At 31.1% G+C, this 20,261-nt stretch overlaps 1 protein-coding gene across 1 annotated transcript in view; it reads right to left on the bottom strand.

The window, feature by feature from the left end:
• LOC118195518 (uncharacterized) overlaps positions 1-15,542 on the bottom strand; it is a 95,855-nt gene extending 80,313 nt beyond the window's left edge. Inside the window, exon 1 of the mRNA XM_035366845.2 lies at positions 15,365-15,542. Within this exon, the coding sequence (XP_035222736.1) occupies positions 15,365-15,432 (68 nt within the window). The 5' untranslated portion in view covers positions 15,433-15,542. The remainder of the gene's footprint in view (positions 1-15,364) is intronic.
• Between the last annotated feature and the right edge of the window lie 4,719 nt (positions 15,543-20,261).

The raw sequence follows: 20,261 nt of genomic DNA on the forward strand, positions 1-20,261 counted from the left end.
TTTTGCAACGTTTGGTATGCGTATCGCAAGAGCCTTTTTTTTTTTCTTTAGAAAACCCTTAAAGATGGTAGCTCTTCTTAGATATTCCCAGGATACTTTTTCTTATATGCATAAACTTAGAAATTCATAAATCAGTAAAATAAATTTTTGAAATCTTTTTGGTTAAGCCTCATTCTTACTACTAGATATTTGCTTATAAAATATTTAATGCATTAGTATTTAAGTGCTTGGTTTTGACAGATATTTTTTATTAAAGACGGCATTATTAAATTGTAAGGCTCTGAAAATGGAGTTTTTAGTAAAAAATTACACTAGCACTAAAAAAATAACGATCTGAGTATTTAAGAGTAATTTTAAATTTTTTAATAATTTTAGTGAAATTATAAGTTTAATAAACTTTATTTTATTGAAAATAGTGTTTAATCTTTCGCAAGAAATCCACATTGGTCAAGTTTTATGTTTACTGCCTAGGACGTTTGATGACATCAAATCCTAAACTGGTACCTTTTTTGCAGCCCATCTCACTTGAGAAAACCGAAAACTTGGTGAAAATTACAGATGACTTATAAAACGTCTCATTTGAGAAAACATAAAATTTGACGAAATTTGCATAGCATTTATAATACATTTGACATGTTACGTTAAAGGGAAAGAACTAATTTGTAGAAATAGGGAAATTTCTTAAAGAGAAAGAAATAATTTTTAGAAATATATATTTTATATATAGAATATATTTTAGAAATATATACTATATATACTGTGAAGTACATACATTTCTAAAAATTATGTAAAATGAGATGATGTAAAATGTTACTGAATAGTATTGTTTAATAGTTTATGAAAATACAATTATTGGTACAAGAAGTTATTTATGTACATAAAAGCTGTTTAAATAACTATTTAATAAAATACATTTTACAGATATTTAAGAAATTCCCTAAAATTTAATCCTTTTTTGAGAATCTCTGCTATAACTCAGAAAAATTAATTTACATCTTTCAAAGTTTTAATTTCGACTCCTTAAAAACCAATGTTGTCAAAAATTAAATTATTAAACTCAATATTTTTAATGCTTACATTAATTTACAAAAGCCCAAAAATATTAGCTCCGAATATAATTCTTGAGACAAGTTACATATGTATTCTCAAAACATTTATCAATGCATTGAATTTTAAATTGACCCTAGACGGGCACCATGTTAATATTTTAAGCTTCCGTATTTTAAAAACGAAAAAATAGAAAAATAAACATAGAATTAAGCAGTAAACTGGCCATGCACTTTCCTCCTATCCTGAAACATTTCTTTACGTTTTCTGAGTAATAAATATGTGAATTCCTACTTTTAAAGCAATTCGTTGAATAGTTTTTCAGGAAAAGCCTTCGAAGTTTGACATTAACTTTCGATTTAACAAAAAAATCTTTGCAAATCTTTCCTTTCATAGGATAAATTTAAGATTATTTCGTTTTACTTGATAACAGCTTCTTATTTATACTACAAAGTGAGGCCTCTGTCTAATATGAAAATACGTGTGTGTGATGGTTTAGTTTTTAGTTTGAATTTTCTATAATAAATACGGTATTTATATTGAAGCAAACACAAATCATTACCTATTTCAATACCTGTATTTCATTTTTGCTCATCATGATTACTAACACTAATATTTATAAATAATGCCCCATATTTGTATTTACATTTTCATACAGTGTTTAATTCTTCTTTCGCATATTACCTGATGTTTAATCGGAGAATAATACTCTACGCGATGCGTAAGCCAAGGTATTGTTTTATTTGTATTGTAAAACTATGTGCTAGGTTATCTTCTCAGTAAACTCTCAATGTTCATTGTATGAATAGAAAACTTTTATTTACTAATTTCAACATATTTCGTAATTTTTCATGCAAGACTATTACTTTTGGTTTAATTCACGTATAATTGTAAATAATGTTAAAACTGTTTAGCTTATGATAGTTTCTTCTTAAACTTGTAAGGATTTTAAGTTTTAGTAACGTTTATTTTATTTTAAAACTTTGCTATCCTCTCTTTTTTTCCATTTCCGGCCAGAATAAACGCGAACAGATTTGGTTATGCAAATTGAGCTTGCAAACTGTTAAGTATTAAGTTGTGGCTTTTAGCCAAGAGGGAGACTTCTCGCTACATTACCACGCGCTTTTCAGTCAGTTCCTGTCTGCCTTTGAGGCCAGAACTTACTTCTCTTTACTTGAAGACTTATTGTAGTTTCCCGCATTCTGCTCACTACATACGTAGAGATTAAAAGGCCAATCTCCGTGTTACTAGTCTTTGTAAAATATCCGAGTTTAGTTCTTATTTAATTTAGTTTTGTTTCTTATTTTCTACGATTCAGACCATAAGTACTAGTCTTTGTATTCCGGAAGAGCGGGAAAATTGTGAGAAATAAAGGGTTATTAAACCCTTCCCATTTGTGTCGTGTCTTCTACACACGCACTCCAGTTATGTTTGCAAAGGCAATTAGAAGGAATAGTAGTCCTGATCTTGACTTAAATCTATACCAAACTCAACGTTGTTGTAATACTCATTTATGTTTCACTTGGCGTGTTTCTCTTCTATTTTTCTCCCTTCATTTATAATACTTCCGAATATGCTATCGATATGCGAAAGATTGTCATACTAAAACTAATGCAAAAGGTTTTGAAAGAAAATTAAGAAAAGGAAACTAATTGAAAAAAATCAGTTCATTGTTTAATCCTAGCAGAGCGTGTTTTCAAAAGAAAAAAAAGAGATCACAAATTTTCCATTTGATAATAAGCATACTTGCTTATTAGCATTGCAGCAATAATGATATCGCAATGCCTTTATCCAATTTATTTAATTTGATGTGATACATTAATCTCTAAAGAAGAATGTTTTGAACTATGAAAATATTTTGTTTCATTTTCTTCTCTCGTAGTATTTTTAAATTTGTTCTACCTTTCCAGATAAGACACTTGTTTTTTTGGATATCATCAATAACGACATAAAAATATCCATAGACGGTCTCTGGTGCAAAAAACTGTCGTGCAAATAAAACTTTCAAAATAACTTTAATAAGATTATCTGTTTTTTGTAATGCACAAAATATACTTATTAATCTAATATTGTCAAATATATTTCAATGAAAAGTGAATAACTTTCTTTTTCTCCGAGACTTTCATAACAGTCAGCGATATTTTTTAGAATGATGGGATTTAAAATTGCAAATTTCCATCAATTATTCATAGAATTTACGATGATGGATTGTTCACTCCATCTGTAGCTGCTTTTCACTTATATCCACGGATAAACATTTTTCCAATCCGTAAGGAATTTTATTTCTTATTTTATTATTATTCATTCCAAAATCTATTTAGAGTACTTGAAATATTAGGAAAAACTTTAAATTTGCTATCATGATTTAACTAATAGATCGTATACTGATCTCTTAATATTGTCGATTTAGCTATGACATTGCATAGGAAGACAAAACTATTAATATGCTCTATAAAATACAAATATAATTGTCAAAACGAATAAAATACCAGATTTTTTTCTGTAGCAAATATTAAACGATTTCTCGGGTTCTCTCTCTTTCATACAAGGTAATTTTATTTCTTGACGTCTTTGACATTTAATACACTCACGGCATAGACGACGATACGCTTTATAAATAAAAACTTAAGACTAAGAATTTAAAATTTGGTTATACTTTCAATTTTCAATTTGTGTCGTGAAGAATCGTTGACTAATTTAAAATTAGACTTATATACTCGAATTAACTTGTAACAGAAACTAGTTTATAAATGATAAAATTCAAGTTTTTGTAGTCATTTAAAAACACAATATTCTTAACATTTGCAGCTTGTTATAAATGAGATCTAAATACGAAGAATTCAAACCATTTCCTATAAAAAGCACGTGATTTTCTTCAAGGTGAAGTCATAAATGTGTCATCATGATCTAATGCTTCAGCAGTATCATTTTCTATCTAAAAAAAGTACCAGTGAACTGAACTTGCCACAAACATGATTTCAAATAAGAATTTACCATACTGAACGGAGAATCCTCTTCTCTATAGATACTGATACAGGATTTGTCAAAAGTAAAGAGTATAGATGAAGGTAGAAAGCAACTTCTTACTGTGCTTTTGCCGTTCCAGAAATGAGTAAAACGCTGTAAGTTGCATACCTCTTATGGGTTATATAATCAGCATTAATTTCAGATTTATAGAGCGATGGATAATTATTATACCTTTATTTGCTGTTTGGGTTAAAGTAATTTGCAGATTTTGAAGTGTTCTGCTAATGAATTTCGATTCAATTTCTTAAGGTCATAAAAAAGCGAGTAGTTTGCGTTTCCCATGTTATGCTGATCAAATGTTTACCTTCCTGAAAAAAATATATTATCTACAAATCGATTGAAGAAATTTTTTATCACTTACCTGTATATATTGAAGCTTTGTTGTAGTGTTTGTAGAAGAATATATCTTTCTTTCATCGAATTCTGAAAGTTTTAGATATAGGTTCAGCAACTAATGTTTCTGTCTGTCCCGAACACAATTATAGGGCCTTTTCCTTTGCTGAAGGAGCGTCCATATTGAGTCAATAGACTTTACAGATTTTCTAAACGTCGGAGTGATTTTAAACTGTTACATGCAGGTGACTAGAAGCATTTGCTCACATGATTGATTCGATGACTTATTAAATTCATGGCGGATTCAGTAAGGAATATCAGACCATGTAACCAGTGCGATAAGAAACGTATGATCTGATATTTTATTTTCTACGTTGTGAGTTTCATTTCGTGCACAAGTTATCTACGAATTTATACTCTGAAAGATCAACCAAAGCTTCTGACCATTGCTTATTTTGAATCTTAACTACAGACAGTAAGTCTAGGTGTCTATTTTGTAATGAAAAGCAATTTAGTAGATAGAAGCTTTAAAGAGAGAAAAAGAGGCTTTCCACATCTTTACAGATTTAGAGGATAGGAGTTTAAAGAAATTTCAAGTATGTCAGAGGAAGTAAAATATATGCGATTTGGATGGGCCATTTGACATCATCACTGAAATTTCAGGAGAGATTATCTACAGAATTTACACTGCCGTACTCTTCAAATTCAAACTCTGCCGCTGAATAACTACGTGTCTGGTTTTTATATCGGCTTTTCTATCATATTCTTGATCAACCTAACATATTGTTACGGATGTTTGTTCTTGTGGATTCCATACAGAGTACAGACCAGACAAGGATATTCACGGATTTTACAGGAGCAATATTATCGCTGGCAGTAGAGTCGTCGATGGCTTTCAAAAATCTTAGAGTACATTCTAGCGGTTTGAAAGTGTTATGGATTGTTGCAATATACCGTATTATCAGAGGTGTTTATTCCTTGTGGATCATTTAGAATGTACAGACTAAGATGTTCACAGTTTTGCAGAGGAAATATTATGGTTGGACTACTAAATTTGATTTTTGCTAAATCTCGAGTATTCTTTCCTAATTAGGAAACCTGTTTTATTTGTTCTACCCTGATTCTCCATATTTATTCTTGTAGTGCAGAATCCTGTTATCCGGATAGTTGACAGTAAATTTCTTTGCTTCTGTTGAAGAGGAATCGATACTTGTTTGCTGTAGAAATCAGTTGAGATCTTGACTTAAATCTATACCAAACTCAACGTTGTTGTGATACTCATTTATTTTTCACTTGGCGTGTTTCTCTTCTATTTTTCTCCCTTCATTTATAATACTTCCGAATATGCTATCGATATGCGAAAGATTGTCATACTAAAACTAATGCAAAAGGTTTTGAAAGAAAATTAAGAAAAGGAAACTACTTTAAAAAAATCAGTTCATTGTTTAATCCTAGCAGAGCGTGTTTTCAGAAGAAAAAAAAAAAGAGATCACAAATTTCGAATAGTATTCACGTTACACATAAGGTTTTTGGTTTGGTTTATTTGATTACGGCAAACCAACTGGAGGGGTATCCGCTTAAGGGGAGGTATGCCTTCGCAGAGGACTTCCCAAGGACGTTGTACATGAGGAGAAAACACAAAAATCGTCCATGCAGTGCCACATTCCTGAGGATACCAACCAAAGTCGAATGAGTATGTAAGGATTTCAGCTACTCTGGCATTTATAGATTAAGATTTATTAGGTAATAAAATTTGCACTTTTCCTAAGTAGGACCACTGTCCTGTCAATGCAGAAAAAAACATAGACAACGCATTGGATATAAAATCGTCCTAAAGTTTAATACAGTGTCAAATAAAATTTTATTTCGTTTGTTTACAATCGGAAATTTCTTATAACAATATTTCATGTTAGGAAAATCGATTATATTTCCAATTTAAAAGCGAAAATTAATTTACAAATGTACCCAAACTAAATATGTATTTCAGTTATACGGATATAACACGAAATTTATGTTTTCTTATTCGCAGCTATTAATCTTTAAGCTTAATAACTCGGAATTAAAAATTTAACTATAATTGTACTGCCGCAAAGAGTATAGGGTTTTTCTACTTACTAGTTTTATGTCAATGAATGAACTTAGCCTACTCTTTTTACATATATTCTGCATTTTTTTATACTATTAGCATTTGAAAGACAGATAGGAATAATTAAATTATAAGATTCTTTTGAGTGAATAGGTATGAAATTTTCATGTTGCTACCATACATTGCGAATTAATCTTTAAAAGTTTTAGAACTACTAAGGACAATTATAAGCCCAAGTCATCTAATGATGTTCTTAACTATTCAAACCTTTTAATAAACTTTCTCTGGTAATGAATGTAACGCACTTATTCCTTGAGTAGAACATTCCACTTAAGAGAAACTTTCGTCCATAGCTATGCTAATACTGACTTGGATTTGATCAGCAAGATCAGATTATTGCTGTTAAGTTAATAATCACTATTCATTGAGCTGCTTCTAAGTTTGTTTGAACATGATTCTACTGTTTAATATATATGTTAATGTACCGATACTTCTAGTTCATCAAAAGACGTTAGTTGGTCTTAATATAAATATATATTCCTACTGTGATATTACTTCTATCTCAGTCCTTTTAGATCAGGGGTCGGGAAACTAAGCCCGCCGCCCTACTTTTAATCATGCCCAAGGCTTATAATTTAACTTATGATTAAGGAAACTTATGATTTAAGAGTGCCAGTCGTGAGATGTGCCAGTTGCCAAATGTGTGTTGAAACACCAAATATGTTATCCTGTTAACATCGCATCATGAATTACCTTTACAAATATTTAATGCGCCCAATACCAAGGCTCTGGACGATGCCGAATTTGTGAAATTCTCTGGTGCTTTCCCATAAAAAAATCAAATATTTGTTCAAATTCGCTATTGCACACATTAAAAATTATATAGAATTTATTACAGGAGCCATTAGTGCTATTAAGAGTTAATTATTTCCTTTGAGGCTTATCCTTCGTTAAGATTTCCGCCATCTAGATAGATTTCGTGTCAACTTTTATGTGTGGGCCTAAATGGCACCTCATTCATAAAACCCCATCGATCATTCTATGAGGCGGAATGTTTCTATACATTTTTTTGAGTAGGAAAGAACATATTCGTATTCAAGAACATCTATATCTGAGCTTTCTCTGACATAACTTTTGATTAGGAATTCATTCTAATATATTTCCGTGAATGGAGAAAGCGCCAAATATGGTTACGTGTTTGTTTCACTTTACGAGTAGCTTATAAATGACGTCTTTTAAAATTAATGTATAGTTTCAGCAGCCTTTTTTATTGAAATACTGTTTTTCTTAAAGAAAGAATAAATAGAAAATATCCGACCTGGAAACTACCAAACAAAAGAAGCTTGATTGAATAATTTCAAGACAATGACCATACCGGAAATTACATATGGGAAAACAACAAAGTGAAATTGACTATAAAAAGGGTGATTAAACGAAAAATTGTTTCATAAAATATGAAATTAATAGATCGTATGCAGATTCGAAGGTTCGCACATTCCTTTTCTAATCGCTATCCAATTAATTTACTTCTGATGTCAAGGCTGATGTTGGTAGAAGCCTTGCTGTTGCCATCAACCATCGATTTGTTAAGAAACATACGTCCTTATTCATGAATTTCTCATTTATCTTTGTTGCTTGCATTTATTTTAGATTTAATAAAACAGACTTTTTTTTTTCAGGAAGCTGTATATAATATCGGTAGAATTGCCGTTTCTAGCTCTGCTAAGATTCTGAAGCAAACTTTACTTTTTACGCCTGTTAACGGGAAAGTACTTTCATCTTCGTTTTATATCCATAAATCCGATCCTTCCAATATCAAGCAGATTTTAAGTAGCTTTTTTTTAGTAATTTCTAATTTGAAGGACTTGAAATTTAAATAATTACTGAATAACGTGATTCTGAATTTTTCTTGTGATTTCCATCTCAAAATATTAAACCGATATCAAAATTTCCCAAATAAGTTTATTTATAGTAACAGTTCAAACAAATCAATTTAAAAATCAGCTTTATTCAAACGCTGATAGACAGAAATGATTCAAGACGTAAACTAGAAACGTAATTAAATAACATTTGCACAAATGTTTTCTATAGAGAACATCGATAAATAAATGGTTTACAATGAGAATAAACATATAAGCAATTTTAATGTTATTTTAATTTGATTGCTAAGTCACTGTTCCTTATTTAACGTTTATTGAATCTTCATCGTCCCACAAATCTACCCAAAATATGCATTTCCATGTTTTCATCGTTAAGATATACTGGGGAGATTTGCAACCGGCGATAAACGTCGGAATGGATAAAGATTGAATTCTAACATTTAGTACTATTTGACGTCATTCCGTAAGAGAGAGCAGAAAAAATATACTATCTTATTTCTGACGTTTCGTGAAAAGCACGTTTTTAAGAGTGTTACGATGGATGACTTGACACGAGTCCTTGGAAGCACCCTTGTACTAGTAGTAGTTTTCAAATTCTTAAACATTTCAAGCTAGAACTTAAGAATGAGACTAAGGAAGTCCTTTTAGAGAATTTCAGAACATGAGCAGTTTCAGTCCGAATTTATCTTGTATACCCGAATCGAATATCGAATTTATCTTTTCTGTATACCTAAAGAAATACAGAAAAAAATCGTTCGTCTGTTTCCTGCAATAAATGGTAAAAGCGTATTTGCTGCAAAATAATTTTAAAAAAGGTAAAAGCGCATTTGCTGCAAAAGTTTAGGTAAGTTTAGAATTAATTTTGCTTAATTTTTTTATGCAGTCTGGAATATTTTTAACTTCTTACCTGCCAAAGAGCTTTATCTAAAGGTTATAGAAAAATATATGATAAACTAATGATTATGATTAATTTTCCTAAAATCAGCATTAATTCTAAACTTTAACACTTACTCACTAAGCTAACCTTTAACTTACTCACAGATTTATCTTATAAGAAAAAATAGGCTAAACAATTTTACATAGAAAGCTCTCTCTCTCTCTCTCTATATATATATATATATACATGTTATATGCAAGATAAAAAGTATGTAAATCAGCCCTACAATTTAATTTAGTAATAGTCTCTTAATTCCTCATTTTTAATTTGGGTATTTCCTCTGTGTATTCTAAAAGCAGTAATAACGTTTCTGGACTGCGCTATTTCTAGATTAATTTATGCCACATTGCTTGCGTAAGGTACTTGATGTAGCTAATTCGGAACTTGAACTCAAAATTATGAGAACTGAAACCTTTCAAATCTAAACCAAAACTTTCTCTTCGTGAGCTTCTATACTGGATAATTGTGCACTTTTGCTTCTGTACCGCTTGGACGCTGTTTCATTATGTTCTTTTTCTCTCGCAACAGTATCCAAAATGTAAATATTCTGGAAATAGGAACGATTAGAGTGCCAAGTGAATTGTGGCCACAAATGTCAATGGATGTAAAAAAAAATGAATACTTAATCTTATTCGGCTACCAAGTTTCCTAGTCATTACGCATTCTATGCAATCAAAATTCTTTCCATTCAATATGGATCTATGTTATTTCCGTGCTGTGCAATCAGTATCTCTGCGTTTCTACGTCTCATAGTTCCTTTATAACTATTTCTAAATTTGTTTTTATTACATAAATATATGTATGCCAGCTTTTCCTATGTGTCAGTAATATTTGTAATTCTTATATCTCATAACAGTTTTAGATATTTAATTTAAATGAAAAGCTTTTATTAAGTACAATATGTAAAAGCTAAATGAAATCGAAAAACTTTAAAGTTTAATTAAAATAATCGTAAATTATACACTTCTTCTGTACAAACGAGACCGTAATGATCGAAAAACAATTAGGTCACATATACTTACTAAAAATTATTCTAAAGTTTACTTTAATAGTGCTTTGGGCTTGCTTTCCGTGTCATGACTTCACTAATTCTTGACGGCATGGATATCACAAGATTTTGTAAGTATATTTGCTTCCAGTTTTCCACGTTTTGTAGTGGGTTTTTCTCTAAGTTCATCTCTAACTGGAAATCCTGAATTTATTAATTTTATCTTGAAAATTATCCCAAATATGCTAAATAAGACTGGAATATAAGGTTTGTTTTAGTCAAATTCCTTCTACGGCATTTCGAAATCATTACTGAATAACAGACTTTTTTTAATTCAATGATTCAGCTTGTTTTAAATTTCTATCTTCTCAGATTTTTCGCGAGTCCAATGAAAAATTGTTAAGTCTGTTCACTTAACAACAACAAAACAAAAATCTCAGAAATTTTTCGGTAACATTTGTATCTTAACATGCGTATTTAAAGAAAAGGTATTTAAAAGATCTCAGTTATCAGTTAGTTTAATGTTATTCCTCATAATAAATGTAATATGGTATGTAGATACACAAGGCAATGAAAACATATTTAGCCAGTATGTAAATCTGAATTACCAAGTGTTTGAAACTTTTCTTATGACCCAATACATTTTTAGTCAGTGTAATGCGAGCATTAGTAGGTCCTTGTCTCATACGGCTATATATGAAATGATCTGATTAGGATTCTCACTGGAAGCATTAACCTCGTCTGTACATCGTTCTACAGAAAAATGTTTGGTGTGTGTTGCCCCCTACTACAGAAAAGTTCCGTAGATAGTTCTAATACATATCGGATCTTCGGAATTTACGGAGTGTTAATATATATATATATACAGGGTGATTCTAAATTGTTTTTACAAATTAAGAGGGGTGATAGTACTCGATGAAAAATAATTATCATAGAACACAGGGTCGCATTCCAGTCTGGGAAGCAGAAAAGAGGAATATTAGAATTAAAACCTGAACTTACAACAGTGTTGGGAGAGCGAATAAACGAGACCAAAACTTGCTGCACGCAACGGATAAAATCGAAAGCTTGCGTTCGAGTGTTAATTCGAGCTCAGACTTTGATGGCAAACACTCAGATGCATATCTTTGGTCGGCAAGGTCTCAACCTCGCAAACGATTGTAACAAGGTAATTACTTAATCAAGGGCTGAATATTATCAACTAACTCCAACTTACGCTGAATGCCGAGATTAGAATGAAAAGTTCATGCTGCTTTCCGGCTGTCAGAACTTCGTGTCCCATTAGAAGAGCGCTTCAAATAGAATGAGTGCTGCACAGTAAGTCCAGGACAACAGGATAGAAGATGGCAAAGAGGAAAAAACTGCTACTTTGATACTTGATATCAAGGTAGCAGTTCCCCCCCCCAATAGATAATCGAATGCCAAGTCTGAACTCGAATTAACACTCGAATGCCAAGTGCCAAGCTTTCTGTTTTATCCGTTTTGTGTAATCTCCGTGAGTTTTTCACTGAACTGATTGTGCAACTTTTGGTCTTGTTTATTCGCTCTCCCAAAACTGTTGCAAGTTCAGATTGAAATTCTAGTATTCCTTTTTTCTGCCTCCCAGAGTGGTTACGTTAGGTTAGATTATTTAATTACGGCAAAGCCTCGAGGGCTATCTGCCTCAGGCAAGGGATGCCTTCGTGGAGGATTCTTCGTTTCAATATTAAAACGTTGAAAAAATATCAGTAGTTAATCACTTGAAAGAGCAAATTTTAAATGATACATTGAAGACATCTTTACGAACTTAGTTTTCTAGCTGTTGCTTTCCGACTTTTGAGTATAACATAAAGTTAACTTCGCACTTTTGTAGTTTTATAATGTGTGTCAGTGGCAGATCTGATGTTTATTTCGACAGAAAAAGAAATTTTTAATCTTTCAGATTTCCAAAACGGAAAAAAAGGCCATGTTTGAGAAGCACAGCTGGCACATTTTTAGTGAATGTAATAGAAGTTGGTACTTGTACTAAAATTTTTAACTTTACTGTCATTTTTGTAATTTAATAAATAACTTTATTTTGAATTCTCAACTTATTTATTTTCCTTCAAGGTCTGAGAGTATTCTTCCTTGTGTAAAACATTTGCAATTTTACATGGATTTGGTTTTATTTATTTGATGACAGCAAAGTACTAGAGGGCTTCGGGGAGGACTTTCTAAGGGAAATTGGCTCATATGCACGTTACACAATGGGGAAAACCACGAAAACATCCATGCAGCCAGCCCGTTCATGGGATTCGAACCTTGGACCGAACTACCAGTGTTCAGCGACTTTACCGCTCGGCCGCTGGTTGGCCCCTCCCAGAGTGGAATGCGACCCTATGTTCTATGGTAATTATTCCTCATCTGAATGAGTACTACCATCCTTCTTAATTTGTAAAAACAATTTAGAATCACCCTACATATATATATATATATATATATATATATATATATATATATTGAAATTGTTAATTACAATTGGATAACTCCAATTAAAGTCACAGTACTTTTTTTGTTAATGTTAATTTACTCGCCAAAATGGCTATTCAGTCTTTGTTTCTACCAGGAGAGAAGAAGACGTATCCAAACACCGACGGAGTGTGTTAGATCATGTGTTACTTTCGTTATTGCCGATTCCTTTGTTTATGGTGTCAACAGCAAACGTCTATTTAATTTTGAGAAACAAAGCTTGCATCTGATGAATCAGAATACAGCGGCTTAAACGGAATACTTACCTGACAGCGTTTGTTTCAGTTCCTTGTTTTCTCGCTTAAACGTTAGATCAGATAGACGCTAAAAGACAGTGGAAATTATTCATTAAAACAGGAAATGTTTCAATTACATCAACTCGGAAATCTCTCTTGGAATACGAAGATATTCTTTTACAAATACTTTGGCACTTTTGTTAACGAAAGTATGTAAAATATACGGAATTAAATGCAAAAATTTCGGAATTGAAATGATACTAGAGATATGTCATTTATTGTATATTAGTATGAAATAAATAACCAATAGAATGTTAACAAAAGTTTCATATTATCGAAAGTTCCCAAACTTCTTGTCTTGTTTACCTAAAAACATACTGCAGACAATTTTAAAAAACTTTAAAAACTTTTTACTTGCTTTAATATGAGGTGTGTAAGGTGCTATATCATTATTTGTTCTCTTTTTTAAGAGAGTGTAATTTTGTGTAATTATTAGTTTTTCAGCATGATATTAAATCTATCATTTTTACTAATCATACTTATGAATAGGCTTTGTCAAAATTACGCTCAACATTTGGATTGGATCGGATTGTTTTATTATTGGAAAGTACGTTCGAACTATCTATCTATGGAAAAAGATATTTTCTCAGAAGACTGTAGAAGAGAAACTTATCGTTATTTATGTGACGTAAAAAACACGAATATTTCATGCAACTTTACCGTGTAACCGCATAAAATCAAGCAGTACAGAGTCATCAGTGTTGCGCTGCCAGGGCAACTTGGCTGGCACACTGAGTTACGAGAACTGCACCTTTGTTGTGTATTTTAAGTGAAATCGGATCTATATTGTATTTAGTTCATCCTTGCAGCCTTACGATTGGTTTGGTTTAGTTCTTTATGGCAAACAACACTAGGACTATATCTGCTTGGGGGAAGGGATGCTTTCGTGAAGAACTTTCTTAGGAAAGTTGACTCGTATATACGATGACATGGGGGAAAGTTGGAAAACGGCCAAGCTTGTTCGCGTGGAATCGAATTGAGATCGAAACTACCAGTGTTCAGCTGTTTTATTGCTCGGCTGTTGGTGTACCTGAAACCGTAAGTTATAGAAATAATTATAAAATGATAAAATTGTATGTGTGCGGTGTTAAATTTTCAGCAACCAAATGCATCAAAGTATACAAAAGCGTAATTATGTTCGTTTGGTCGAAAGCTTACAACCATTAAAAAAGTGTACTGAAGACATATTTAGCAGAATCAAATTATGATCTATCTTCATTATGGTTAAAATACTTAACCTTTAAATCAGTCAATTAGAATAAAGAATAGGGAAATTAAAAATATAATACACGAATGCTTCTGCAAACTTATATCGCTAATTCAATACATTTACATAAAATAAAGTGTACTTAGCGATTAATGGACCTCGCCATGTTACATTATAATAATTCAATAAATTAACTGTTAATCTTTAAATTAGTATGTATGCATTTATGCATCGCAGCGCTTTGATTAGATATATCAGTTCATTTACAAACTTAATAATCAAAATATATTTTTTTAATTGGTGATTGTCAGAATACGTAAAATGATATCTTATTTACAATACTGAATTTCACTTCTCAGTAACTGATAAAAGAAGCAATTTGAAATTTTAAAAAACATAAAAGATAGAAAATAGGGCTATTTACGATTTGATTAAAGAAGCTATTTTTTATGATCGCAGTAAATGATCATTCAGTTATTTGTTATGATTAATCATATTCTGCTATCATAAGAATAATAAATGATTGAAAGATCATTTATTTTGATCTTAAGCATATTTATGAGTATATGTATTATCAGAAGAAAATATTTAAAGTAAAATATAAAAATAACAAAATTCATATTATATTCGACAGACAGTTTACGGTACAAGTGCGAGAAAAATCTACAAACTTATATTTCTGGTTCAAATTACTTCTCAGTGTCAATGTGTATGTTTTCGTGAAGCTTCAAAGTTATTTACTTTCAGTCTACATACTAATTTTTTTAATTAATCTTAAAATGTAACAGTTTTACTTCATTTGTAAAGGTTTTTTAAATTATTCATGCATTTCCGTACATTTATTTTAAAACTTTTGTAATCATTGATATGCATTATATGTATTAAATATTAAGTTAAATCAAAGCATTTTCCACTAGAACAAAAATTAAAGAATAATTTAGAATAACATCACTAAATGTAAAATATTTGTTCTTAATATAGTAATCACATATAATTTACTTTTACCGTTATTTATTATTTGTTGATATTCATCTTATGAGCTGGGAAAAACAGGAATGGGATATAAGAAGACTTACCTAGGAAAACTAAAACTAGTTTCTGCCAATATTAGAAGAGTCAGAATCAAAATCAGGTTGCTGTCCATCTTCCAAAATAAAAAAAATTCTCACAAGTTATTCTTGATTTGGTCTCAGACTGGTTAATTTCAAGTGTTCAGTTGCTCTGCAGATCTCTTTCGCCTTTAAACTCAGCTTCCAAAATCCGTTCTCTGAATCTTCGCTAAACGATCCTGACGTCACGGTGCATGGGCAGAAGCGAAGGCAACTTTGCTGGCCAATGGAAAACACTCGTTTCAGTGACGTATGATTCATTCGTATGTGGTTCCTTCAATGATTGGGAGTTTATTTTTTTAATATCTCTGACAATTGTTGAAATGTGCTTTTTAGAACTGTTTGTTATTACTTTGCGTTGGTGGCTGTCAAATGCCTTTCAGTGCTAACCTCTAGTACAGCGAAAGCAATTATCTAGAAATTACTCTTGCAATATCAGAAGTAATTTTCTCTACCAGTATAAAGTCATTAATTTTTGGAAAAGGGCATGCGTTCGACTGTTTGCGATTAATTTTTCAATTGTTTTGGGGTTTCTTTTATATAACCTTTTAGCCTAGCTAAAACCATTGATATAACAAGGAAAGTTAGAAAAATTAAGTAGTGCTTTTAATAATAACATTTGTTTTCAATATTTGAACTTATTTCTTATATTTTTGGTAAATTTTCTATTAAACTTGAAAGAAAATGAGGCTGCATATTATAGATTCTTAATAAAACATCCAACATTCATTTATATTGATTTAGTTTAAAAATAAAATAAACACACGTTTTTAATTAATTGTTTTTTCTTGCTATGTAGGATAATGTAATTTTACATTATGATTTATACTAAGACCCTTATTTATATCATCCACTGTACCCTTTTCCGTATTTGTTTTGGATCTGTTTCCAAGCTTGAGTTACTTGTATGTTTTTATCGACGTCAGAACCTCTTTTTGAGGGGGGACGTTATATAAGATAATTAACCACAACTTTGAGCACTCAGTTAATGTTTTCATTAATGTATTAATCTTTATTTCAAATCAGAATCAGATAAGAAAAGCATGTGGTTTTCAAGAAAATATGTATTTAATTTCGCAAACCATGTAAGTTTTAAGGGCATTCAAATTGATGAGATGAAAGTATATTTTAAAAATTATATTAGCTTAGTATTATGTTAATTATTATAATTAATAGCTTAGTATAGTTAGATTCATACCTAGGAATCTAGATGCCTTACAATATATATCAAGGCTCGAAAACCTTGCAAAACATTCTTCAAAAATTTACATTTCCTGTTAAATCAATGCACAGGTCTCTTAACTGATTTAAAATTGTTTTAAACATTATTTCTTTCGTTAAAAGTATGTAGTCAAAAACTTAAAAAGGTAATTTTACACGAATACGCAATTTCACAAACTTTATGTGGATTTCAGATATTGATTTTATTATTAAAACCAATAGCTTAAAATTTTGGTCTTTTTTAACCAGCCACCGAATTTTTTTCCACAAAGCCACGTCTCTGAATTACATCTAGATGATTATAATTTCACGAATTTAATCAAAAGTAAGCGTCAAATAAAAAACAAATTAAATTAATTAAAATAATGCAACACCATTAAAAATTTTTAGTATGGGTATGTGATGCAATAAAACAAAGCATTAGTACTAATTAAAATATGTTTTTAGAATTTTTAATAAATCATCAAGATAATATAATTTCCTCTTACGTGAATCAAAACGAATAATACAGAACAAATTAAAATTTTCGAAGTTACAGACATGAAAACAGTTGGTCAGCTTAGAAGTAATAAGTTAAATTCACATTTTTAAAAACTGTGAAAATCTGTTTCAAACTAAAAACAATTAAAGTCAATAATTAAAGAAAACGAAGCTAGAAAAATGTTTTGAGAATGTAACCTATTAGTCGAAATTTTAAAATATTTCAGCAAGCAAAGGGCTGAATATTCGGAAAAACAATTAATTTAATAAATGGCAATGAAGATTCATTCGAGATTTTAGGAAAAGTGTGATACAAGAACTAAAAATTCATTCACATGATGTTGGTCAAACTAAATATAATAAGCTAAATTAATATTTTTCGAAATATTTAGACCTAAGAAATAGCAAAACTGGTAAAATACTGCTGTTAAATAAAAGCAATTAAATCTTTAAAATTTAAGGAAATGAAACAAAGTTATGCTTGTTGAGAATGGAACGTTACAGCCTAAAAGGCAAAATATATCGAAAGGAAAAAAGATATAAAATTAAGGGAAAATAAATTAATAACAGTTAAATTAATTAAACAGAAAAATGAATGGAAAATGAAAATTAAAAAACGGTGAAAAGAGATGACCATTGGATATATTAAACGTGATCCATTTCACTGGAAAGAGAGAAAATTGCTGTTAAGTGTTAAATCAAGTTGAGTAGTAGAACCGTAGTTTCATAAAATGAAAAAAAAAAAAAAAATTAGGTCCTATTTGAGTTGTTAAGATAGAGCGTGAAAGAATGGTAGAGGGTGTAAACTCAGTGATATAAAATTAGTAAATTTAATTACTGAAGTAGTGCTTCATACTTTAGTAATAGTAATAGTAACGGAGGACGTGAGCATTATCCCTATACCATTACGGTTAATCGGACTATATACTTTAGGCAGAATGTTATTATGAAGCATTTTCAGAGGAAAATTCGGTTTCTTTCCGTTAATGCCAAATCATTGGGTGCTATTTTATTCTGGCGCATTATCTTCGAGCCAGATGCCTCCAATCTGATTTCCCTTCTTTTGTGGCGATAATTGCCTCTGTAGTCAATGCTCGCACAGCTACGTTTTTCGTATAATCAGTTTATTTGCTTATTTCTTATACCTTAGAAAACCGAAACCTTCTTTAACATATATCCTTAAAATACCGAAATGCCCGCCTCCGTTCATTACACGTCCCGTCCGTTTCCTCCTCTCCTCATCCATTAACGCACAAAGAGGTGTGAAGATTTCAAACGACATCCTTTCTACTTCCAAAGAAAGAAGCTTCCATTAGCGTTGTAGGACAAGCTGTCTGCAATTAACTGATAAAATGCATTTGACAAAACTGCTCCTGTTACTACATATCTTAGGAGAAGGGAAGAAAACGACATCGCAATATCGGCCGTTTTAGGTAATTGTGGTCGTTTGAATGAAAGCTTGTCTCGGGCGTTTTGGCCTTCAAATGGTTTAATTGCGAAGGATTTCATGATCTAGTATTTTTCAAGAGGAGAACAAACGGCTTCCTGATTCACCAGTAAACAGATATTCTTCTTAACAAAAGATAGTGTTAATTCAGAAGTCAAACAACAAAAATCAGCGTTATACCTACAAAATTTTCACAGGACTAGTTTCGATGGTTTTACCGAACCATCATCTTCAGCTGCAAAACAGCTGCAAAATCTGTTGCTCAACATTGTTGGTCCGAAAATCACACATTCAATTTTTCTGCTGCCAAAATTATTCAAAAAACATCTTCCATTGGAGAACTGGATTTTCTAGAGGCATTTCACATTCATAAAAATCTTTCTGTTCTAGTTAACGATCCTAATTCCAATCCAAATTTGCCTTCGGCTTTTAGAGAAATTATGTTTTAGTTCTGGTTTCGCCAACAGATGGCGCCACTTGCTTATTCTTGTCCAGGCTTTCTTATCTTATCTAATTATTATTTCCTATCTTGTTCATTTGCGGTTTTGCAGCTGAAGATGATGGTTCGGTAAAACCATCGAAACTAGTCCTGTGAAAATTTTGTAGGTATAACGCTGATTTTTGTTGTTTGACTTCTGAATTAGTATTTATTCGGCGTGTTATTGTGTCTTAAAAGATAGTGTTCTAATAACCATCTCACGAAATTAAAATGTGACCTGAGCCAAAATGGTTACATATCCTTCGTTCATGTCGGAAAGAAAAAAAATAAATACGTATTATCCCTTCGAATTGAAAGTTGGCTACCGCTGAATGGTGAAAGTTGGCAACAAGCAATGAGTATTCGATCGACTTCGTTTTAGAAGTTGAGAAAAATGCTTTCTTTCGTCAATTTCTACTATATCCTAGCCCTCCTATTTTATCACAAGTTATGTTTAGAATGCTTTGAGTACAAATCTACGCACGCAATTGTTTGAATTTATTATATTTTTTGGCTCTATGCAGCTGAAGTTATCATGTCCATTACTACGCACTTTTTTATGGTAGGATCCGATAACATTGAAAATAATTTATTGCTTGCAGTTCTAATTTTAATTTCAAGTCCAAAATTTTAATGATTTTTTTTTCAAAATATAAAGTGGAAAAAAATGGAGCAATTAAAACTAATTTATATTTTTGTTCATAAAAAAGAGGTTTATTGAGAATCGGGTTTACATCAAACGAAAGCACGTATGTTATGGCTGGTTGTTACGTCACACTTATCTGTAATTAGCGGCAAATTGTGCTGCTTGGCGACAGTTTCATGGTCAACGGAATAATAGTACGTAAGTACAGTAAAAATAGTTTTCTGAATCCAAATGTAATTTCTTGGATCACGCATTCCTTTCATTTCTACTATACCAGTTAGCATGTACTGATTTTTGCGAACGAAAGCTTCCTTCAAGTAAATCACAACACAACGGTTGATTGGAATAATTACATGACGGAGATAAGTTCCAATTCCTTATAATCTTGTTTTGAATTAAAATCAGTGACAATTCAAAATAGAGAAATCTGATGCAAGTTAATTAACAAAAATAAAAAATAATGTATGGTGTGTTCTTCTCTCACAACAGGTCTTGGAAAGATTTTGTTAAATCACAGAATACGTACTTGTTACTGTACTTGATCTTCCCGTATCGTCTAGTATGCAGTAATTAAGGGAAAACAAAAAGTCAC

The sequence above is a fragment of the Stegodyphus dumicola genome, chromosome 5 (genome assembly GCF_044657685.1).
Source record: "Stegodyphus dumicola isolate Sdum_Otavi_A_Nest chromosome 5, ASM4465768v1".
Taxonomy (NCBI): Eukaryota; Metazoa; Arthropoda; class Arachnida; order Araneae; family Eresidae; genus Stegodyphus; species Stegodyphus dumicola.